This window comes from Pungitius pungitius, chromosome 7 (assembly GCF_949316345.1).
Source record: "Pungitius pungitius chromosome 7, fPunPun2.1, whole genome shotgun sequence".
NCBI classification, from domain to species: domain Eukaryota; kingdom Metazoa; phylum Chordata; class Actinopteri; order Perciformes; family Gasterosteidae; genus Pungitius; species Pungitius pungitius.
In genome coordinates this window covers 21707787-21732017 of record NC_084906.1, presented here as the reverse complement: position 1 = coordinate 21732017, position 24231 = coordinate 21707787, and the positions used below count along the sequence as shown (strand labels likewise).

Below are 24231 nucleotides of genomic sequence, written 5' to 3'. Positions count from 1 at the left end.
CAGTGGGAAATTAAATGTCATTTAACTGACGCTTTTATCCAAAGCGACTTACATTATAACCCATTCTGCCTGGGGAGCAATTGGGGGTTGGTGTCTTGCTCAGGGACACTTCAACATGGCACATGGGGCAGCTGGGATTAGAACCACCAACCATGCGGTTCCAAGCGCACCACGCTACTCCATGAGCCACCATCACCACAGAAACATCACAGAACCGTCACATATCCTCTTCTAGGTGTCACACACACACACACACAGGTTTCTACCTCCCCGGTGACCACTGGGCCATAGAATGCATCAGCTGACTCCACCCAGGAAACACACCAGACCAACACACTCAATACGGTTGAGTCACTCACTTAAACATTAGCTTAGCACCAGCTGGAGAGGGGTTCCTTGACCTCTAGCTGGGCGATCAAGTGTCATCTCCTTCACAAAGAAACCAGATGGGATGCATTGCAAAAGACTCATGAGTTCAGGTCCAATCTGCATGAAAGAAGTGACCTCAACATCTACTGAGCAGACGGAAGAAATCAGATGGACGGTTTAGGAAGCTTTATTGTTCCTCGAGTTAAATATGTCACATTTCCATAGTTGAGGTTTGACTAACCCTCTTCTAATAAAGCTGCAGACCTGCATGGACCCATACGTGGTTCCGATCAAACCTGGTGTCCCCGAATGCGCCACAATCCAGTCCATAAGGTGACGATGATGACCCATAACCAACATCTGCTATGTGTATATTCCTTTAAGAGACGAATGATGTAAATGATGTTGTGGGTTGGGTTGGTCCACTCCACCAGCTGGACTGGAGCTCTGGACAGAACCTGGAGCATGCAGATACATAGCATGAAGGTGAGGATGTCTCGACTCCACAGGGGGCCTTTAAGCTGGACTAACCCCCCCGAACAGGAAGTTCATTCTTAGTTGTTGCATACGGGACAGATTTTGTCTGGGAGGCCGTTCACCATTGAAGCTGCCTCAAGGCATTCTGGGAAATCCCATCCTGGTGCCCAAACGCAGAGTTAAGGCATTACTGTCTTTGTGACCCCGATAGCTGTGTGTGTCTGTGTGTAGTGTAGGTGTCTATGGGGTTTATTGCTCTCAATAACATCAGAGGTCATTCTGTACTCCTGAAGTGAAGGCATAGTCGTCCTTATTGCTGTTTCTAACGTCCTCTCACACACACACAGCAAATTGCATATCTCTAAACCGCTAACACACACACAGAGTCCCATGTGGTCTCAGAGTCTCTTGTGGTTCTCCAGTCTGTCACACCTCCATTCCAGGTTTGCTCAGATCCCCGTTCCCCTGGTTACCTCCCCCTCCCCCCCCCGCCCCTCCCCGGTCGTCCTCATCGTCGCTGTCCAGCTCCTCGCTCTTCCTCTTGCTGTAGCGCTCGTACAGCACCATGAGCACGCCCATCACCCAGGCCGACACCGTGCCGGCCGAGAAGATGACGAAGCCGATGGCGATGAAGAAGAGGTAGTCCCAGTAGCCCAAGCCCTGGTGGCAGTCCGCCCGCAGCTGCATGCCCACCTCCGCCATCCGCTGGCCCGCCAGCTCGGCAGGACTGTGGCAAACGGTCTGGCCTTCGTCTGGAGGGGAGGAAGAGGAAGAGGAAGAGGAAGGGGGAGGAAGGAGGAGACAGAGAGCAGAAGGAAGGATAAATGAAATCAGGACCTATAGTGGACGACGAAGGGCAGAACATCCGGAGACAAAGGGTGTAATTAAGAGAGAGACAAAGTGGTGTGAGGCCCACACACACACACACACACACACACACACACACACATACACACAAACACACTCTCACACACACACACACACACACACACACACACACATACACACAAACACACACAAATACACTCTCACACACACACACACACACACACACAAACACACACACACTCACACAAACACACACACACACACACACTCACACACACACACACACACAAACACACACAAACACACACACACACACACACACACACTCACACACACACACACACACACTCACAAACAGCAGTTAACAGCGACCCTGGGAGACTTCAGGACACACTGCAAACACACAGACACACACACGATTATAGTAGACAGGTTTTCTCCCTTCACAACACACACTGTAGAGCGTTTACTCAGCAGAGGTCAAAGGTCGGGAGGTCATGGTGCCTTGCTGCGTGTTTTCACTCTGCACACACAGGTCTGCCACGCTTCAGTGTCAGTATCCTTCCCAAGATGCTTCACTCCTCCCCCGCTGCAGCCTCCATTACTCACACCGGGAACCCCGAGAGACGGCAGGAGACGAGGGGGGGCCGGAACCCCCAAGACGAGAGATGAGGAGAATCCAGGGTTTGTTCTCAAAGTTACTGAGAAGAGGAGGAGAGGAGGAGACAGGATGGGATCTGGCTCCCTTCCTGCTCTCTGATGGACTGATGCAATTGACTGTGTTAATTAAACAGCACTTAGGCCAGAGGTCTGAGCATTGAGATGAGTGATGTGGGGAAGATGATACTCACATACGATCTACACCTCTGGTACCTGCCAGGCTGTTGAGAGCAGTTAGAAGTTGTGAAACGATTAAGAAACCAAGAAGTCGAGACCCAGTTTGGTTTCTGTCCAGAACCAATATCACAAACTGACCTAAATCCTGCAATCCACAGTGACCCAAAGACCAGCGAGGCTGATTAGTCTGGTGATTAAATGACTCATCTAATCACCTGCAGGTTCAGTTCAAATTCTAAGGAGACCAGATAGAGACCAGGACTCAGGACACTGACCCACAGCTGGTTAAATGGCTGGAATCCATCCCAACAGGTATGAAGACCAGCCAACTGAGCATGAAGGAGCTGGGAGACATGACGCAATAGTAGAGTCTTCATACAGATGACACATTAAAAGTGGGTTTTCTGTCACAATGATCGCATTAATCTATGCCATTAATGATAAGAGATGATAAGAGATTAATGATTAGAGATTAATGCGATCAAATATTTGAACAAAGTTGGAACCAAACGGCTGGGTGCTGCAGTCAGTTAAAACAAACAGAAGTTCATAGTCTTCGTGATTCATACAGTTCGAAATGTGTGATTAATTTGTTGTTGTTTTTTTAAATCTATTGACAGCCCTGATTAAAAGCATTAAATTTAACAGAAAGAAAAGAAAACGAGAGACTGCGAGAACATGTTTCTTTCTTTCCAGATTGTGTTCAATTAAAGAAATGAGTGGGCGGGCCACACAATGAAAGAACATAATAATCTGTCGTCCTGTCTCTTAGTGAGGACTCCAGCTGCAGAGGCTCTTTATAGAGACCTTGAACACTGTTCACTAGACTACTGTCACGGTTTGGGTTCATGTCCTGTTTTATTTTGTTGTGTCTCGTGTCCCTGGGGTAACTTCACTTCCTGCCTTGTCCTGTCTTCCCCTGTGATTGGCTGCCATGTCCGTGATGGTTTCCACCTGTGTCCAATCACCTGCACCCCCCGGTGTCAAAGCCATGTGAGTCTTTTGTCCCTTGTTTTTGATGTTGTCAAAGAGTCGTAAAGTCAGTGAAGGGTTATCTAATACTAGTTAGCATTAGCCACTGTTAGCGGTCAAACCAGACCATTAACACCTCATCAAATCTATCAGAAGCTTGAAACTAGATTCAGTTTGAGAGAGTCCACAGAGTGTCACACGAGAGATAAGAAAAGATGGAGCGGGATCCTTCTCCATCATTCAGATGGGGATCCGAGACGTATGTGGCAGGAAGCCGCTCACATGACCTCATCTGCTTTGCTTTTCTTCCTTGTGAAAATACCTTGTTCAAACATTCAATGTACAATTTATCAAACGTATGTGATTCTGTAAATCTTGAGTCTAGAGTCACTTTTATTAGAGATTTTTGAACCATATCTTTGCTAACTTGAGCTAATCTTCACATTCATTTTATCATTTTACGGCATTTAAATCTACAAAAACCCCTTCAGATCAGATGGACTGGATTATATAAGGTGCTTAACTGATGACCTTGTCAGGTCACAGATTGAAATCAGAATAAAGATAAAGAAGAGATCTCCTTGAGTTGTGTGGTTTCAGCCGTTAAAGGAAAGCTAGAAGTTTCCTCAGAGAACAGGAACTCTTTCCTGCTTGCTGCACTGCAGTTCCCATTTTCCTCCTCCTTAAACACGCACTGCCTACAAACTGCTGCAGCATGAGACAAACACGGGGGTGCCCCCCCCCCCCCCCCACACACTGTCCCCTCTCAGGACAGCAGTTTGCTCAGAACATTAATCTTTGGCAGGACATTTTTCCTCGTTGTTGATTGGTTTTAGTCTGATATAGTCCCTGTTTTCTCCTTCAGCACAGGAAGCATTACAACGTGTTAGATGGATTATTATATAGGACATAGGGGATCAACAAGAGACAGACCAACCAGAAAGAGACCACAAAGAAGAAGAAGAATGAGTACGAAGACACACCAAACAGCTGTACAGTGGCAACAAAGAGGCTTGAAACGACCAAAACGAGATTGTGAATGAATGATGAGAACGAGGAGATGACGTTAAAGAGGCAACAAACAACTTCAAAGAGTCATGAGATGACCTTAAAGATGCACCAAACAACTTCAAAGAGTCATGAGATGATGTTAAAGAGGCACCAAACAATTCAAAGAGTCATGAGATGACCTTAAAGAGGCACCAAACAACTTCAAAGAGTCATGAGATGACCTTAAAGAGGCACCAAACAACTTCAAAGAGTCATGAGATGATGTTAAAGAGGAACCAAACAACTTCAAAGAGTCATGAGATGATGTTAAAGAGGCACCAAACAACTTCAAAGAGTCATGAGATGATGTTAAAGAGGCACCAAACAACTTCAAAGAGTCATGAGATGACCTTAAAGAGGCACCAAACAACTTCAAAGAGTCATGAGATGACCTTAAAGATGCACCAAACAACTTCAAAGAGTCATGAGATGATGTTAAAGAGGCACCAAACAACTTCAAAGAGTCATGAGATGACCTTAAAGAGGCACCAAACAACTTCAAAGAGTCATGAGATGACCTTAAAGAGGCACCAAACAACTTCAAAGAGTCATGAGATGATGTTAAAGAGGAACCAAACAACTTCAAAGAGTCATGAGATGACCTTAAAGAGGCACCAAACAACTTCAAAGAGTCATGAGATGATGTTAAAGAGGAACCAAACAACTTCAAAGAATCATGAGATGATCTTAAAGAAGCACCAAACAACTTCAAAGAGTCATGAGATGATGTTAAAGAAGCACCAAACAACTTCAAAGAGTCCTGAGATGACCTTAAAGAGGCACCAAACAACTTCAAAGAGTCCTGAGATGACCTTAAAGAGGCACCAAACAACTTCAAAGAGTCATGAGATGATGTTAAAGAGGAACCAAACAACTTCAAAGAATCATGAGATGATCTTAAAGAAGCACCAAACAACTTCAAAGAGTCATGAGATGATGTTAAAGAAGCACCAAACAACTTCAAAGAGTCCTGAGATGACCTTAAAGAAGCACCAAACAACTTCAAAGAGTCCTGAGATGACCTTAAAGAGGCACCAAACAACTTCAAAGAATCATGAGATGATCTTAAAGAAGCACCAAACAACTTCAAAGAGTCATGAGATGACCTTAAAGAGGCACCAAACAACTTCAAAGAGTCATGAGATGACCTTAAAGAGGCACCAAACAACTTCAAAGAGTCATGAGATGATGTTAAAGAGGAACCAAACAACTTCAAAGAGTCATGAGATGACCTTAAAGAGGCACCAAACAACTTCAAAGAGTCATGAGATGATGTTAAAGAGGAACCAAACAACTTCAAAGAATCATGAGATGATCTTAAAGAAGCACCAAACAACTTCAAAGAGTCATGAGATGATGTTAAAGAAGCACCAAACAACTTCAAAGAGTCCTGAGATGACCTTAAAGAGGCACCAAACAACTTCAAAGAGTCCTGAGATGACCTTAAAGAGGCACCAAACAACTTCAAAGAGTCATGAGATGATGTTAAAGAGGAACCAAACAACTTCAAAGAATCATGAGATGATCTTAAAGAAGCACCAAACAACTTCAAAGAGTCATGAGATGATGTTAAAGAAGCACCAAACAACTTCAAAGAGTCCTGAGATGACCTTAAAGAAGCACCAAACAACTTCAAAGAGTCCTGAGATGACCTTAAAGAGGCACCAAACAACTTCAAAGAATCATGAGATGATCTTAAAGAAGCACCAAACAACTTCAAAGAGTCATGAGATGATGTTAAAGAAGCACCAAACAACTTCAAAGAGTCCTGAGATGACCTTAAAGAGGCACCAAACAACTTCAAAGAGTCATGAGATGACCTTAAAGAGGCACCAAACAACTTCAAAGAGTCATGAGATGACCTTAAAGAGGCACCAAACAACTTCAAAGAGTCATGAGATGATGTTAAAGAGGAACCAAACAACTTCAAAGAGTCATGAGATGATGTTAAAGAGGCACCAAACAACTTCAAAGAGTCATGAGATGATGTTAAAGAGGCACCAAACAACTTCAAAGAGTCATGAGATGACCTTAAAGAGGCACCAAACAACTTCAAAGAGTCATGAGATGATGTTAAAGAGGAACCAAACAACTTCAAAGAATCATGAGATGATCTTAAAGAAGCACCAAACAACTTCAAAGAGTCATGAGATGATGTTAAAGAAGCACCAAACAACTTCAAAGAGTCCTGAGATGACCTTAAAGAGGCACCAAACAACTTCAAAGAGTCCTGAGATGACCTTAAAGAGGCACCAAACTACCTCAAACCTTTGCTTCATAAACATCTCACTGTAATCCGACACATTGTGTTTCTATGGTGATGTTAAAGGAGCTATGACACAAAAACAGAACTAAATAGCAGTAATTAGAGGAACACACACACACACACACACACACATGCGCGAGCACTCAGAGAATGTTGCAGTTAATGGGTTTGTATGTTTGTTCCTTTGTGTGTGTGGGCGGGTTCAGATTTCTATGTGTTCGTGTGTGTATGTGCACGTTTTTGTGTATGTGCATTTATGTAAGTGTGTGTGTGCGTGTGTTTCTGTGTCTTTGTGTGTCAAATCCTCCGCTGGGGGGCACAACCGGCTGTGTTTCTTCCGAGTGAAGCTGGCCACATTAAACACACATGCATGTGTGGACACAGTGTGTGTACACATCACACAGCTGATGATCAGAGCTGCAGGCTCAGAGAGGCCTGTGAACCGAGAACAGAGCTATTTATAAGCCCATTAATTATGTCAATGCATATGGTAATCAGGGTCTCATGTAGGGGGGGCTAAACACATAGGAGCTCCAGCGATCGCTTCCATTCAGGCATATCTGACCTTGACCTCTGACCTCCCTGTGGAAGATGGCTTCCACATATAGAATGTGATACGGTTTTTATTTGTGATGATTATGAAGGGGCCTGATATAATGGTACTGGACGCCATGATGAGAGCTGCTCTATTCTCTACTGCTGAGGAAAGGAGCCTCAATGCTTCCTTACTTAGCTCCTTTAGGAACCACTGGACCTTCCTTTACCAAAGGAAAGGAGATCATTCTGTCCCACAATTCCTTGCGGCAGCAATATTTAAATAGTGACGTATCATTGGTCCGTGGGAGAAACGACATGCAGATGATGGACGAAGGCAGAGGCCTGAATGACGTCCACTACGCAGTCGACTCCCTAAACGCCACCTTGTCTTTTCCTATCTCCTCATCAACTCTCCTAACCACCTTTCCTCGACCCGGGGAAGTTACCACAGAGGTTTAAGGGACAGTGGTCACAAACAGACAGTTAGGAGGTCATTGATTTGACAATTCAAATGTTCAAATCAGCAGATCAGTAATGAACCGTCTGTATCACACTCAGTCTTTGTCACGATCTGTTAAACGGCTTTGATTGACATATCTGGGGCTCCGTTTCTTGTCTTCTCGTTTTCTCTGTTGCTGAAGTCTATCTTCGACTCTCATGTACCTGATTCACATTCAACTGAGAGGTAGCGACAGCTGGAATCTCAGTACATCCGACTCAGAGCCCTGCAGTCAGTCAACATGCCCTCACACACACACACACACACACACTTATTTGACCCCATTCACCTTGTTAAACTGGTTACCAGAGCTGTTTATGGGTTGTCATATTCGATCAAATGGGATTTACTGTCAGAGACGGAGCGACTTCCTGAGTGTTTACGCCTAACTCTTCTCGTCACATCAGGAAAACAGCTGGTTAGCAGTTATTAACCTCCTATTAATGAAAGAGTCTTAAACTGCATTCTCTGTAATGAGCAGCGGCTCCTCTGGTCCTATAGAACAGGAACCCCAACCAGCAGGCTGCGGACCGGTACCGGTCACTGGGCCCATTGGTACCAGGCGCAGATTGATCGGATTCTCTCCTAATTGCGTGCGCTCATCCTTCTTGACATCATCAAGCGTTTGTTCTACTCCTCTGTTTTCTCTTTATGGAATTTCATTGTTGAGTTTGTAACAAATAAACCTCATTTTCAGATCTCATATCAAAAAAGCTGTAGAATTGTCTCGAAACCGGTGGGTGACATCACATTGATTACATCCCTTCTTTAGAATGTTTTCTCTTTGTGTGGTTTCCTGGTGACCAGCATCACATCACGTGTCATTTCTGACCGTCCCACAGTGTCCCTCAGAGACACCTGGACACGGGACAAGGAGCCGCCGGGGTTCAAACAGACAACCCTGCGATTTCTCTGCTCCGAGCGCCACGGACACGGAGCAGTGTGTGTGTGTGCGTACATGTGCGTGCATGTGTGTGTCTGTGCCAGTTCTACTTCCATGTGGAGATGATAACTACTTCAGGGAGCTGCTGTCTTCCAGCGGCTCTCAAGCTCCTCACGTCCTTACAGTAATCTCATTCCTGTTTCCCACAAGCCCCGGCCTTCAGGTCTCCTCTCACCTCCTAGATCGCACACTGACTCACACAAACACACACTTGACTGGGGTGAGTCACTCACACACACACACACACACACACACACACGCACACTGAACACTTAATGGAAGTCAAGCTTTTTTAAGCTACATCATTATACATCTAGAGTGTCCAGTGGCAGAGCACACACACACACACAGCATGCTCCTGTGTGTGTGTGTGCTTCTGTGCATGTAGACAGTTACAAAAGGACACAATGATCTTCTCAGCATTATCTGGGCCAGGAAAGGAGATGCAGTTCGACCAACAAGAAGTTCTGAGCTCAATACATCAATCTGGTTTTCTCAGGATGTGTGTGCGTGTGTGTGTGCGTGTGTGTGTGCGTGTGTGTGTGTGTGTGTGCGTGTGATTGTGTGGCCGAACAGACAGAAACACAAACATCAAGGTGAACTCCACCATAACATCATTATTTCGGATGAGCTGGTCCACCTGCAGGAGCTCACTGACGCATTGTGGGAAGACCATGTCATTTTGACAGATGTAGTGTGCGTGTGTGCGTGCACGTGCATCCATCCTCACCTTGGAACTTGAAGCCCTCGATCTGCACCCACAGGCAGAGGTCCTCCGTGTCACAGTCACAGCTCCACGGGTTCCCGCTGAGCCCCAGAGAGCGCAGGGCGGGCAGCGCGATCAGGCTGCTGATGTTTAGGGCCGTCAGGTTGTTCCGACTCACGTCCAGAACCTGCAGAGCCAAGTTCTCCGAGAAGGCGTCCGGGTGGACCTCCCCGAGACCCGGGTTGTCCGTCAGCCGGAGCATCACCAGAGACGCCAGCGGCCCAAAAGTGCGGTCCTCGATCTGCAGCAGGGTGTTGAACGACAGGTCCAGGTAGGCGAGTTTGCGCAGGTTCCCGAAGGTGGACTCTGAGATCTCTGTCAGAGAGTTGTTGCTGCAGTCCAGGTAGACCAGGTCGGACAGATAGTTGAGCTGCAGCGCCGGAAGGTCCCCGATGCGGTTGTTGGAGATGATGAGCTGCCGGGTCGCCAGCGGCACGTCGCTGGGGAACACGGTGAGCTCCTGGCCGGCGCACTGGACCACCAGCTGGTCGTCGCACACGCATCTGTCGGGGCAGCCGGCCGTGAGAGCCGGGGACGGCGTCACCCCCATCACGAAGACAAAGAGGAAGAGCAGGCGGAGGGACTGGGCGCTGGGCTCGGGCAGAAGACGCATGACGAGGCTGCCCACGGCGTCATGAAGTCGGGCTGAGCGGGACCAGGACCCCCCGGCGCGCTCCGGGCATCCTGCATGTGTGCGCGGACTGCCGGTCTGTGGCTGCCTGGTGGCCCGGATGCTGGTCCTCTCCAGCCTCCTGTCTCACGCGTCAACAAGAGACATCTGGGCTCTCGGTGCGTTCCTTCAGAAGGTGACCGCGAGACGCTGCGCGCTGCGGGGGGCCGGGGGCGGCGGGGGGGGGGGGTATTGTGCGCGAGGAGGACCGCCGGGTCCGTGACTCACCTTCAGGAATGTTTGTTTATTTACTTTCTAAACAAACACAAACAAATCGTGGACGTAAACCCCGGCGTGCGCGTGCGGCTCATCGCTCTCCGAGAGAGCGCGTGCTTCCAGTCCTGCGCTCATCTGAGCTAACCCCCTCGCGCGCGCTCCGCCTCCACGCACGCGCAGACAAGAGCGCGTGCCTTGTGTTGCGCACGCCCCTTGCTGGCCCCCGTTTGATTGGTATGGTGACGTCAGCTCGTGGTGGTCGGAGTGAAGCAGTTACTATACAGTATATATTTATTTATTTGTTTGTTGAGTTGAACTATATGATGATGATGATGATGATGATGATGATGATGATATTAGAACGTTTCCAAACAAAGATCAGCTGAGTATGAATAATTCATCTTTATAAAATAGATCCAAACGTAGTTTAGTGATGACGTGGAGAAAATGTTCTTCATCATGTAGCATTTATCTTCTTCTCCACATCACATTCATGTGAGAAGCATCACCAGCTGGGTCAGGTTCCCAGAACCTCCCTGCCTGCACCGAATGGTGTCGGCTTCCACAGGTGTTCATGCACACCTGTGTGTGTGACCCAGCTTCATGCTCCCTGCAGGCCTTGTGTTTGTTCCCTGAGGAGCTCACCTTTACTTTTTAATAAGGCTGCTCTCAGTGTCGCCTATCAGTCTGATCCTATCACAGGTGTCACTCACCTTCACCTGAGGACACTGCGTCACAAATGTGTGTTGTGAAGAGTGAGATCTGTCCCATTAAAGTGGAACGTTGTGGATCGTTACTGTACAGAACGCGACTCAAATAAACATCTCATATTCTTTTATTCGGATGAAAACACGCACACAGACGAGCTGGAAGCTGTTGTGTCTTCTTCTGGTTTCATGAGTTCAAAACAGATTCAACAAAAGAACTGAGAGTGTCGAACATCCGTCAGAAAGAAGCTGCTGACAGATGGTCAACAGGCCTCAGCAGAGCTTCTGATTGGCCGTCACACCACCCATTGGTGACGAGAGGTGCGTCGGTGTGTAGTGGATTGTGTAGTGGATAGTGTAGTGGGTTGTGTAGTGGGTTGTGTAGTGGATAGTGTAGTGGGTTGTGTAGTGGATAGTGTAGTGGGTTGTGTAGTGGATAGTGTAGTGGGTTGTGTAGTGGGTTGTGTAGTGGGTTGTGTAGTGGATAGTGTAGTGGGTTGTGTAGTGGGTTGTGTAGTGGGTTGTGTAGTGGGTTGTGTAGTGGGTTGTGTAGTGGATTGTGATGATGAAGAGTCCTCAGATGATCCCCAACAGGACAGAGCTGCAGAACCCCCTCCGGTCCGAGGCTGACCCCTGCAGGACGGGGGGGGCGGCATCATTTCAGGAGGCCTAAAATGAACCTGTCAGGGCTTTAGATGTAGAAAGGACACGCGGCGACGCATGAAGCTTCTGTGATGACACACGTACGATTTACGTCACATTCAATGTCATTATTCTCATTATTCTTGTGTTTTTGTGAATTCCGCTTGGATAAGAGAAATGAAAGAAAGCCTTGGGTTGCTCTTAATGTTCATGCCGACCTCTTTGTTGACCTTTGGGATTATTTCACGCCGCTGGGCTCCCCCCTGGTAGCCCCATGCTTTAACGTCACAAAGCTATGAATTGTGGGTAATGCCCTCAGGCAGACTGTGCAGAAACGCTGATTTGCCGAAAACACTGCAAAGAAGGGCTGAAAAAGGTTGACAGTGGGGGCTTGGGGGGGACAGTGGGACAGGCCAGATGGGGGCTTGGGGGGGACAGTGGGACAGGCCAGATGGGGGCTTGGGGGGGACAGACAAACCAGATGGGGGTTTGGGGGGGACAGTGGGACAGGTCAGATGGGGGTTTGGGGGGGACAGACAAACCAGATGGGGGTTTGGGGGGGACAGTGGGACAGGTCAGATGGGGGTTCGGGGGGGTCCAGCTAAAGGTGATGATTAAGCTCTCTAGAACACACAGAAGGACACTTCCTGTTGTGATGATTCATGGGAAACGTGTTCCTGCTGACTGATGGTCAAGGGATATCGGGCTCAGTCTGTCACTCAAACGTCATCCACCATCATATCTCCATCTCATGGGGGGGGGGCACATCACGTGCAAGCAGCCGGTTGGCCTCTAAAGAGCAACATGTGACATTTGACTTCTCTGCAACAGAATCTGCCGACTAGAACCCGAGTGATCTCTCTCTGACGAGCCCGTCTCTTTCTGTGCACGCACACACACACACACACACACACACACTTAGACAGACACACACACACTTAGACAGACACACACACACGCACACACACACACACACACACACTCACTTAGACAGACACACACACACACACACACACACACTCTGGGTCATCAGAGCCTCGTCTGACTGTGTCATGCAGAACCTGGAGAGTCCCGCTCAATAATGGATGGTCAGACTAGACATGGCAGCGGAAAACTTTACCTCAGCCTGTGTGTGTGTGTGTGTGTGTGTGTGTGTGTGAATGTCCAGCAGGATTATAGGACACGCCTCCTGTGGCGTCCTGCCTTTGCATTTCCTGCTTTCGGTGCCCACATGATGAACACAGTGGACAAAAGACTGAGCCAATGTCCCGTCCAATACGAAGGAAGCCCCGTGAGGTCCAGTCAGAGAAGATGTCTAGAAGGTCCAGAAGATCATATTGTGACTACTTAGTGTGATTAAATAGAGGAGTTGTATCAACATCTGCATGTAATCAATACACGACTAACAAACCAAATGAATTCAGTATGATTCTAAAACTCTTTGACATTATTTATTGTCACTTAACAAAGAACTGAAAAAATATGTGTGACTGCAAATATAAATAATGTTCTCTCATACATATATATATATACATATATGTGAGTGTGAATGGTTGTTTGTCTCTGTGCTGCCCTGCGATTGGCTGGCGACTGATCCAGGGTGAACCCCGTTGGCTGGGATGGACTCCAGCCCCCCCCCCCCCCCCCCCCCCACGAATGCTGAGTACAGGATAAGCAGTTTGAAGATGGATGAATGGGTTTATGTATATATCCACATTTCTGGTAAGTGGGAGAATTAAGATCTAGTTTGTCCAGGACTTTAAACGTGTACCTGAAGGCATCACGTGGAGGAGCTCATTGAGCACATGACACACGTCAGTGCTGCAGTGGGAACTATGAACAGAGACCAGTGGGTCCATTAAGGATTAAATGCTCTACTTTGTCTGCAGCATTGAGATGATGTCGTCGTCCTGCCTGAATGCAAAGACTCGATTGGTCGAGTGGGATCACGTGGGATGGTTTAACTCGAATGCTAAGTGCTCCGCCACCTTTAAATAACAACCAACTTTTTTTAGCCTTTGGTCCGGGTCCGGATGGGACGGCTTCTGGGTCCAGATCCGGACCGCGGTCCACTAGTTCGTGACCTCTGACCTACAGAATGTGACTGTCACGATGTGGGTTTGTTTCCGGTTTTATTTTGTAGTTTCATGTCTCTCGTGTCCCTTTGCCTTGTCCTGTCTCCTCCTGTGATTGTCTGCCGTGTCCCTGGTGGTTTCCACCTGAGTCCAATTACCTGTGCATTTAATGTGTCTATTTAGGGATGCAATGAGGGCACAAAATGACAAAAACATCTAAAAAACCAAAGGGGCTCCGCACTAATCTCTATTAGCAGCTCTTCGTGGAGCACAGGTGAGGCCCCTCTCAGGTGTGTACAGCTTTATGAACACGGTGCCTTCAAAGCCCCTCCTCTTTCAGGAAGAACAACTACTTCCTGCTTCTGACCCCGAGCAGCCAACATGGCGACGCTCCTCCGCAGACTCGCGGCTCCCAGCTGCTCCTCCAGGCCGTGGACACACGTCCGAGCCTCGGCTCCGATCCCCCGGGGCGGGGCGCCGCTGCTGCCCGGAGAAGGCGTCCCTCCCCCGGCCTGTGGCGGCGCGCAGAGCCGGCGGAAGCATGCGGAGGCGTCCCCTCCGGAGGTGGACCTGCGGCGGTTAGAGGGGGAAGACGACGGTACGCGAGGGCCGCTGGTCGGGAACCCACGTGATGCTGCGCGTTGCGTCATCAGTGCGGGGATTGTATCATCCAGATATTTGTAATGCTGTAACTTTATGGAAGGTCCGACTAATCAAGAGAATTCATGTCAGAAGAAGAAGAAAATGAATACAAAATCATCTCGGGTAGCAGTTGTGGAATCACGGTCTGCTCCCCCCCCCCCCCCCAGGCATAGTGGAGGTGCTGATGTGCCGTCACAAGGCACGAAACGCTCTGGGTCACGTGTTTCTGTCACAGGTGAGCATCAGCACCTCCACCTGTGTGTCTCACACACACACACACACACACACACTCTGAGGCCTTCTGTCCGTGTGTCTGCAGATGATGAATCTCGTGTCGTCCCTCGCCAACGACTCGGCTCACGTGGTCGTCTTCAGGAGTTTGGTTCCAGGTGTTTTCTGTGCAGGTGAGTTTCAGTGTGACGCCTCAGTTCTTCTTCATTGGTGCTGTTTGGGTGACGTGTGCTGGGGGGGGTCTTAGGTGCAGACCTGAAGGAGAGAGTGCTGATGAACCACGCCGAGTCGGACCGCTTCGTCCACCGCCTGCGCTCGCTCATGACTCAGATCGGTAAGACTGTGTGTGTGTGTGTGTGTGTGTGTCTGAGATCATGAACCCTCCTGTGCTCATGCCCCCCCCCCCCCCCGGCAGCATCACTGCCGATGCCGACCATCGCCGCCGTGGATGGCGCCGCCCTGGGAGGCGGGCTTGAGCTGGCCCTGGCCTGTGACCTCCGCACTGCCGGTGAGTGACCTCTGGGGAGGGGAGGTAGGGGGGGGGCTACCAAACAATTGATTCTACCTGAATGCTGTGTTGTGATTGACAGCTCACTCGGCTCAGATGGGTCTGATTGAGACCACGCGGGGGCTGCTCCCGGGGGCCGGTAAGACGCAGCCACAGCTCCCTGAATCAAACAACCTTCTTTTGGCTTGAGAGACAGGGTTTGACCTTTGACCTCTGGCCTTCAGGAGGAAGTCAGCGTCTCCCGAGGACAGTTGGCCTCTCGCTGGCCAAGGAGCTCATCTTCACTGGTGAGTACGGCACCGTTTGGTCCTCCAACAGGTCTCTGACATGGGACGGTCTGGCCCATGGGGGACTTCCTGCTTGCGTCATCACCTTTACCTCCATTGCTGCCGTTGCCTAGCAACCTGCTGACCCTTAAAAGCCACACAGTAAAGATCATCTTCTATTTCATGTCATTTAGGAAGATCTGCTCTCGGAGCGAGATGTGTTTCATGCTGAGAACTTGTTTTGGTTATTTTAAGTTCAATGTAAGGCAGGAGATAAAAACCACAACTATCATCAACTAAAGGACTCCTGTAACGGGTCTGCTCACTTTGATCCGTTCTGTTCATAATATAAAGTATAAAACCTGTAAAATGTGATGGTTGAGTCTAACGTGTCCCTCAGGAAGACGCATCGGGGGACAGGCGGCTCTGGGGATCGGCCTCGTGAACCGAGCTATCGAACAGAACCAGAGCGGAGACGCTGCGTACAGGGAGGCGCTGGTCCTGGCCCGAGAGATCCTGCCGCAGGTCAGAGACCCTCTTCCCCCCCCCCCCCCCCCCCCCCCTCACTAAAATGGCACTTCCAGGAGTTGATGATTAGTCGTCTTCCCCTCAGGCTCCCATCGCTGTGCGTCTCTCGAAGGAGGCGATGAACCGTGGCATCGAGGTACCTCATTGCGTATGACATCATATGCGCGTGTATGACATCATATGGATACTTGATCACTAGGGACATGTAGTGACTGCGTGTCTCCTCAGGTGGACATGAGCTCAGCCATGGCGATAGAGAGGATGTGTTACTCTCGGGTGAGACTCCTTCTGCTTTTCAGTGTACTCCCCCCCCCCCCCCCCGGCGTGCCGCTGTAACCCGTCCCTGTCCTCAGGTGATCCCCACACGGGACCGGCAGGAGGGGATGGCGGCGTTCCTGGAGAAGAGGCCTCCGCGCTACACGGGGGAGTAGTGGACGCCTCGTGGACACTTTGTTCTTTTTGTCTCGTGCGCTTTGGATTAAAAAGATGAGACTGTGGTTTTGGGGATGATTTTTATTGGATAACGTGTTCTTGTTCTTCATCACAACGCTCAGACCAACAAGCATATATATTACATCTATAAACTCTTTAGTGTTATAGTTCACAGGAAGAAGTCTTTTCTCCATTAAACTTGCATCAATCATTTGTTTTAATCCCGAGAAACGAGGAATAAATACCGTTAGCGTTCCTTTGCACACGCACACACGCGCACACACACACGCACACACACACACACACACACACAATTAGTCTGTTTCCTGAATGAGGTTCCTCTTACTTCCTGAAAGAGAAGAACGTATCATAATAAGATGGATCCCTACTCGCTGCCTGTCCCATGATCGTCACATGTGCTTACCTGTGGGGGGGGGGCGGGCTGCCCCGTGCGGGCTCTGTGGCGCTGCAGACTGTCCAGGATGCCGCGGGCCAGCAGCCGGACGTCTCTGTGGGTCTGCGGGTGGGTGTGGACCAGCTCCAGCTGCTGCAGGCCGCCCTCCTCCAGCAGCATGCTGCAGTACCGAGCGGCTGCAGGGACACTGTGTGTGAGCACAGATGCTTGGGGGGGGGGGCACTAGTCGCACGGGGGGGGGGGGGGGGGGGCGGCGGTCTCACCGTTCTTGCTACACACATGCTGCATGGCCCAGGCCGCCCACAGCTGGACACCAGGGGTGTGGAAGCACTCCAGCAGGGGGAAGAAGGGGTTGAAGGACCTACAGAGAGACAAGGGGGGGGGGTCTATGTTTCTGCTGGTTTTAGATCGCTATGGAAACCGGATTAGTGAAGTGAATAAGCCTTTAGCTGCAGGTTTAGAAGCTGTGTCTCACCTGTAGGCCACCATTTCACACTCGGGCCCCGGCCACTTCATGATGACATCATGCTAGAGACACACACACACACACACACACACACACACACACACGGGTCAGACACAGAAGTGGGCGTGTCCACGTCGCAGCAGGTGCTCCAGCAGGTTCCTACCAGCTGCTCCAGCAGTGAGGAGCGGAGCTCGGCGCTCAGAGCCCAGGCCCCCTCCCCTCGGGACGTCAGGTGTGCCAGGATGCCGGCAGCGAAGTAGCTGACCTCCACCTCTGGGCTGTGCAGCAGGGTGCTGATGTGGTCCAGGAAGCCCTGCACCATCAGCTCCACGTGAAGCTCCCCCACCTCCGCGATGTTGTTCTAGGCGGAGTAAGGGCGTCTCAGTACTGTCCATGCAGTCGGGTCCTGTGAGCGAGCAGGGAACTCACCAGCAGCCCGAGCACCTTCTGCTGGATGGACGACTCGCTGGGGAAGGACTGCAGAGGGGGACAGAAGATCGGTGAGTCTGGTGTTCAGCCAGAGTGCTCATCTGCTCGGGGGGGGGGGGCTCTGCTGTTGTCTCACCTCCAGCACCTGGATGAACAGGTCCAGGCCCTGGTTCTCGATGAAGTGGCGGCAGGTCGTCGGCGACTCGTCGGTCAGGTTCCACAGGGCGCTCAGCGTGAACTTGAGGGTGGCGTCCACGACCCCCTGAGTGGCCTTCTGACGCACAATGTGGAGCAGTTGCTGCAGGGGGGGGGGACATGTTAGAAATGAAATGGCGATTGTGTACAAAGACGTTATTGCGAGTTAAGAAGCCTACCTTCACTATGAAGAGCTCTGCGCCCAGCTGAGCCGTCTGCTCTGTGGACAGCTGAGAGACCAACGTGTTAAACACCCACGAAGAAGAAAGCCCCCCCCCAGCCACGGGCGCAGCCCCTACCTTAGCAGCCAGGATGGAGATGATGGCCACGGCCATCCTCTGCATGTTCTGGTCCTCGTGGTTGCACAGCCACTGCATCACTAGTTTAGCAGCTTCAAACCTGCCACACGGGGGGGGGGGGGCATCATGACGTACGCGTCATATGACTTTTGAAATGTACTTTACGCTGCTCCTGTATGAAGAAGTCGTTCACCTGTTGAATGGAACCTCCTGCAGAATGCGGTCGCTGCACAGAGACAGCAGACAGTTCTTCTGCAGCTACAGGAAACATGATGAGTCAGTGATGATGCTTCATCCCCATGACAACCGTCTGCACACTCAATCCGTTTCACACGGATAAATGAACAAGCGCAATATGACACGACGATGGACAAACATCTCAGACGTTTGTCGTAGGAATGAAGCATAGAAACATTTGCTGATGGAACCAGGGACTGTGGTGGTGCTGGACGTGGTGGAGGTACCTGCTGGTGGTTGGGGAACGTCCTCATGGCCTCCAGCAGCAGCTCCGTGACGGTGCTCAACAGGCGCACCGGCATCCCCGCCGCCAGGTCCTGTTTGGTGAGGTTAAACACACAGGCGCTCGCTGCCAGCTGCACGTTCAGGGTGGAGGGATGGTTCTTCATCCCCACGACGACCAGCTGGGGGGGACAGAAGGGGGGGGCGGGGGTTGGCACTTGATGGACACACAAATGTATTCTTGGTTGTTGGTTCGGGGTCAAATGGAGCAAATCAAAATGCATAATGTGATATTCTATAAGAACCGTATTACTATTATATAGATGCATGTATTCCTTTCACTAAACACATAGGAGTTGAATGCGTTGGAGGCTCAGCAGCTGGTCCTGGTCGTCCCCACCTTGAGGATGTCGGGCCGGTGCTTCTCCATGACGTGGGTCAGGCTGAACAGGTGAAACAGAGCTTCTCTCACGAAACCTTCCCGCTCGCTGTAGCGCCGCAGGGCCTCACAGATCTGGGTCTCGTAGGCTTCTCCTGTCACCTGCTTACACAGAGGAGCGGCTTCATGAAGCAAACCTGCGCTTCTCTGCACGACGTTGCGAGGACTACGTAGCCGCCGACTCCCACCTTCAGGGTTCCTTCTCCTGAGAGGAAGTCAGAAAATCCAGCATCTGTGGCCAGTAGTCCCACAAAGGTCATCCCCGGTCTCTCCTCCACAAACGCCTTGACAGCCGCGTCTGTGACCTGCGATGTTCACACACACTTAGCCTGTGTGCCTTCTATGAGACACACACACACACACACACACGCTCACACACCTGCTTCCTCCCCGACACATCCAGGGAAACCAGAGCGGGCAGGATCCCTCGCTGTCCAAGCAGCTGACGAGCCACGTCGGAGGTGAACTGCTTGTCATCGCTGATGTCCAGGTGCTGCATTGTCCGTGTGAGAAGACAGAACAAAAGTGGTTCTTCTCAGCACGGGCCGGTCAGATAGAAGCGGGTCCAATACCAGACGGCTCCTCACCTGCAGCACGTCCAGCTGGCCGATGACCCCCAGCAGCTGAGTCGTGCTCATCTCCAGCCTCTTGAGCTGGTGCAGAGTGAGCGAGCGCAGTCGCTCCTTGAGGCCCAGCAGGGGGCTCAGGTTGGTCACCGAGGTGTTGGAGAGGTCCAGGCTCTCCAGCTGAGGCAGCGAGCACACGTCTGCCAGCCCAGAGTCGTAGAAGTCCACGTTGGCCAGGGAGAGCGAGCGGAGCCCCCGCAGGAGGCCGAAGCGGTGCCGGGCCGGTTCCTCCAGAGAGGACATAGTGAGGCCGCTCAGGACGAGTCGCTGGAGGGACTTCTGAGGAGGAGACGGACGTCAAACGAGGCTCAATCATCCACACCGACAGGTGCTTCAAACTAGCTCCCCGTTACCTGGCAGTACTTGTTGGTGGCCAGCCCCTGTAGGATATCAGGAATGGTGAGGTCTGCGTTGACCCTGGCGGCGTCCAGCTCCAGCAGCCGGTGGGAGCAGAGGGCCTTCTGGAAGGCCTCCGCCGAGATGCGTGCCGTACGGATGCAGGCGCGCCTCAGCCGCAGGTACTCGCTGTTCCGAAACACCCCCACGGTGCTGTCGTTCAGCAGACCTGCAGAGGAACGGGTCCGTTTACCACGGCCTGGCTGGGAGCACAACAAGCACGGGCCTTCCTCATGTGTCAGGGTACCCCGCGTCTACCTTCAGTGGCCATCTTGGCCAGCAGCTGGTCTGCCAGCTCCTGGGGGAACAGCACGGCCTCCCGGAAGCACCAGGACCCGTCAGGGAGCTTCACGCAGAACCACTCCAGGTTCACACTCACGTGGCTCAGACACAGGTCGGTCAGAGCCGGCGGGGACGCGTCATCCTGGAAACAAACGTTTGGATGCTTTAACGTCCGGCATTCTCTCACGTGTTGTCATGACGTCATCAAAGGGCAGAAGCACTCACCGTGTTTAGGAAACTACACGCCATCGTCTATCAGATGTCTTCAGCTCCACGGCAATAAATCAATCTAAATAATGCGGACGCAGCTTCCGTTACTAGTGTTCTGCTTACTGTTAGCAGCTAGCTAGCTAGCCAGAAGCTAGTTCGCTAGCTAGCTAAATCTTAGCTCACTTGTTGTCGCCTCCGTTGAGGAGGAACATGTCGAAATATGGCTGCTGTAGCGGAATTCATGTTTTAAAAATGCATATGGACCAGTCGCTGCAGTGAATGAAGCTACGGAAGACGTCACCAGGAGGGAGGTTGTGTATCAATATGGGTTCCATCGGCCGGCAATTATCTTTATACTTTGGAAAAGACAAACGGTAAACAAAAGGTCACAGCCGTCACAACACCGGAAGTGCATTAGCGAAGCGGGGGCGGGACTACGGAAGCCTGTGAAGGAGGGTTAGTAAAACCCGGAAGAGTTCACCGGGTGACACGCTCGATCGTGTTCTTCTGTTCGCTCAGGAAAATGATTTAATAAGTAAATCTAGTTACTGATTGTACAGCAAGATCACGCCTACTTGTAATCACGTCGACGTAGTCTTTAATTTCATTTGTTTAAGAAAGCTTTCGTAACAGCGCTCAGAACCGACTCACCAAGGTCACAAGCTGCAGATTATAAAGACACAGGGAGGACAAACATGGCTGGACTGGTCAACTTTGAAGATGAGAAGGAAGTGAAGCAGTTTTTGGATAACTTGGAAGTTGAGTACAGCTTCCAGTGCTACAAAGAAAACGACCCTGAAGGTAACTGTTATTAGCTTTAAACACATTGAAGGCGACTAAACGTGGGATACCAGCTAGATATTACATGCTAATACACATGTATAGAATGTCATAAGTTAACGAGTTAACCGGGCTGGTATAATAGATATTAGTACCATGTTAATGGTGATGATGCACACTGGTTATAAAGAAGCTACAGTATGATGCTAAGGTAGTGTTCGTATCCTACTGAAGGGATCCAGACCTGTTCCACTCGATCTGCATATCCATGATGGGGGGTGCTTTGTCTTCAGAGCATCTGAAGGCTTGTGTTGGAGCCTTGGATGTGTTCCTCATAGTATCTCCTTGTTGCTCTCAGGGTGCCAGAGGCTCTCTGACTACTTTGAGGGGGTGAAGAAGAACTACGAGTCTGCAGCTAAGGTGCTCAAACACAACTGTGAAAGCAACGGGCACGGAGAGAGCTGCTATAAACTGGGGGCGTACCACGTCAACGGCAAAGGTAACCTAGCAGAACCAGGACGAATGCTTCATCTGAGAGGATGGAATGAAGCCACGCACACTGAAGTGGAGAATTACTGGTCACGTAGTAACAAAAGGGTTCCAGACCAATAAATATGAAATACCTGCTTGTTTGAGTTTAGATGATCCAGTAGTACATAATATGACTAGCAGACCAGCTTCTGCATAGACATGAATAACTACTGTCTGAGGAATAGCATTTACTGGTGAACACATGAATGTAACCGTGTTCCTGCTCTTCAGCCTTATTTCCACCCGATGCTTCAAATTGCTCCTCTCTGCAGGAGGCGTGACGGAGTGTCTGAAGGAGGCCTACTCCTGCTTCATGCGCTCCTGCCACTCCACCGGGAAGAAGTCCATCGACGCGTGCCACAACGTTGGCCTACTGGCCCACGACGGGCGAGCCCACGAGGGGGGGGCGGACGTGGCCGTGGCCCGCCAGTACTACGAGAAGGCCTGCGCCGGCGGCTTCGCTGCCTCCTGCTTCAACCTCAGCGCGTTGTTCATCGAGGGCAACGCCAAGGGCCTGGCGCCGGACATGAAGCAGGCGCTGCGCTACGCCGACAGGGCCTGCGAGCTGGGACACGTGTGGGGCTGCGCCAACGCCAGCCGCATGTACAAGCTCGGGGACGGCACGCCGAAGGACGACAAGAAGGCCGAGCAGCTGAAGGAGCGGGCCAGGGCGCTGCACGGGCTGCAGAAGGAGCGCCAGCTCCAGTTCGGGGAGTGAACGAGACGCTCAAGTTCTGGGACCTCAGACTGTGTAAGAGGTTCCATAATAGAACCACGGCGCTGAAGGCTTCGCCGCGTTGAGGGGGGTCCACACCCGGATTGGATGTTTGTGTCGAGTGTCTCCAGGACGTGTAAAGTATCTAAAAGAGTTGAGATTCATGATGTGACGCCTTTTGAAGGACTGTGATTGGCGGTTAGGTAATCCGTGTGATGTCATCACGTTGTCATTTGCATCAAGCTTGATCTAAAACTATGTTACATCATCACCGTGTTTGTTATTACGCAGGATGTCGTTTACTTTGTTGGAACAAACCATGTGCATTAAATCAATCTCAAGCACTCAGTGAACAAACTGATGTTTTTACAAACGTGTCAATCTCATTTTATTAGAATTGTTAATAACGGGAGGAAATTCCCAACAGCTCCATATAAAATATACTTAAAGAATCACAAGTATTCATTATACAGTTTTTCTCAGTCGCTTTGGTACATTTCTCAGATTAGAATTTAAATCCTCAAAAAAGCAGTTTCTCATTTCTTTGAACAAGTTGCAAATGCTTTGGTACATCCATGCAAATGGTTATGTACAATTCTCAGTTGCTTATGTCATGTTGATCAAATGTATTATCTGTTGTCTCACCCCCCACAACATCTAGGCATTAGTTCATCGCATAAGTCTCTACATGCAAAATGGTTGGACAAGTTGTCATAATATGTGAAGCATATTTCTCTACATTTCCATTAGACTTTGTTTCTGAATCTGTCCTAAATTGGTCAACTTCTTCCCGTTGAATCTTGACTTTCTCTAACAAAGGTGCATCTCGTGAACCATCAACTGACAAGAATATAACAGCTGGAGCACAACACAATGTCACAATGTGTGACAATGGAAGGACGAGGAATTTGACATCCAGAGAAAAGAGGAAGAGGCCGAGAACCAAACAGGGTCCGATTGGAGATGACTTTCCAAAGTATGTGATAGTTTGGGACAATGATCATCAGGCAGTGGTTTGTGACCCACACTTATCCCCAGCATTGTGTGTGAAGGTTAGTTACTGATGGGCAGGGGACACTGTGTGTGGTAGGTCCTGTCATCAGTCTATGAATGGGTGAATGATGTCATGTAGTGTTAAAGTGCTTTGAGTGGTCAGAAGACTAGAAGAGTGCTGTACAAGTCCAAGCTAAAATACTCAAGTAAAAATTGTTCAGTACTTAGTACTTAGTAGTACATTTACTTAGTTTAAAAATGAAACCCATTTAAACCCTAAAATCTGTTGGTTTCACAACCAACTGTGAACCACAAGAGGTTAGTCAGCAAAAAACCATGATGTGTGGAGACCAAAGGAGGCCTAATAGAAGATATTAGAGTTCCCTTACAGAGGAATAAGGGATTATCTAATCTTACATAAGAGTTCCCCAAATAGAACAACATCCAGCTCCCTTTCACACAACTTTCCTCCGAAATAAATAAGAGTTATAATTCATTTCTGTCTCTAACGGAGCTCTGTAGGGAAACTACTGAG

General features: G+C 49.9%; 4 protein-coding genes across 7 annotated transcripts; 2 read left to right on the top strand and 2 right to left on the bottom strand.

Annotated features, from left to right (window-relative positions):
* Positions 1 to 540: 540 nt before the first annotated feature.
* Positions 541 to 10688, bottom strand: LOC134132169 (leucine-rich repeat-containing protein 52-like). The gene is made up of 2 exons (XM_062563420.1): positions 9509 to 10688; positions 541 to 1598 (listed from the first exon to the last, which is right to left on the bottom strand). Exons 1-2 carry the CDS (start codon positions 10155 to 10157, stop codon positions 1273 to 1275), a joined length of 975 nt encoding a protein of 324 aa, XP_062419404.1. The 5' UTR covers positions 10158 to 10688; the 3' UTR covers positions 541 to 1272.
* Positions 10689 to 14194: 3506 nt separating this feature from the next.
* echdc2 (enoyl CoA hydratase domain containing 2) lies at positions 14195 to 16526 on the top strand. 3 transcript variants are annotated; one of them, XM_037469550.2, is made up of 11 exons: positions 14195 to 14452; positions 14664 to 14731; positions 14816 to 14900; positions 14975 to 15061; positions 15143 to 15235; positions 15318 to 15374; positions 15460 to 15522; positions 15902 to 16026; positions 16115 to 16165; positions 16258 to 16305; positions 16383 to 16526. In XM_037469550.2, exons 1-11 carry the CDS (start codon positions 14236 to 14238, stop codon positions 16458 to 16460), a joined length of 972 nt encoding a protein of 323 aa, XP_037325447.2. In that variant the 5' UTR covers positions 14195 to 14235; the 3' UTR covers positions 16461 to 16526. The 3 variants fall into 3 exon arrangements, with proteins under 3 accessions (XP_037325447.2, XP_037325449.2, XP_062419380.1); XM_062563396.1 differs by lacking the exon at positions 14195 to 14452 and adding an exon at positions 14498 to 14557; XM_037469552.2 differs by lacking the exon at positions 15143 to 15235.
* A 1-nt stretch (position 16527) lies between these two features.
* Positions 16528 to 21046, bottom strand: zyg11 (zyg-11 family member, cell cycle regulator). Of its 2 annotated transcripts, none has more exons than XM_062563395.1 (17): positions 20693 to 21046; positions 20444 to 20609; positions 20143 to 20354; positions 19751 to 20065; positions 19543 to 19656; positions 19352 to 19468; positions 19125 to 19265; positions 18730 to 18906; positions 18459 to 18523; positions 18266 to 18365; positions 18146 to 18196; positions 17908 to 18069; positions 17772 to 17819; positions 17506 to 17703; positions 17352 to 17404; positions 17140 to 17237; positions 16528 to 17052 (listed from the first exon to the last, which is right to left on the bottom strand). In XM_062563395.1, the coding sequence occupies exons 1-17, from the start codon at positions 20714 to 20716 to the stop codon at positions 16847 to 16849; spliced, it is 2247 nt and encodes a 748-aa protein (XP_062419379.1). In that variant the 5' UTR covers positions 20717 to 21046; the 3' UTR covers positions 16528 to 16846. The 2 variants fall into 2 exon arrangements, with proteins under 2 accessions (XP_062419379.1, XP_062419378.1); XM_062563394.1 differs by having other exon boundaries at positions 19751 to 20068; positions 20693 to 21045.
* Positions 21047 to 21065: 19 nt separating this feature from the next.
* On the top strand, positions 21066 to 23814 carry LOC119216576 (cytochrome c oxidase assembly factor 7). Its single transcript, XM_037469553.2, has 3 exons — positions 21066 to 21478; positions 21816 to 21956; positions 22261 to 23814. Exons 1-3 carry the CDS (start codon positions 21373 to 21375, stop codon positions 22704 to 22706), a joined length of 693 nt encoding a protein of 230 aa, XP_037325450.1. The 5' UTR covers positions 21066 to 21372; the 3' UTR covers positions 22707 to 23814.
* The last annotated feature ends 417 nt before the right edge of the window (positions 23815 to 24231 follow it).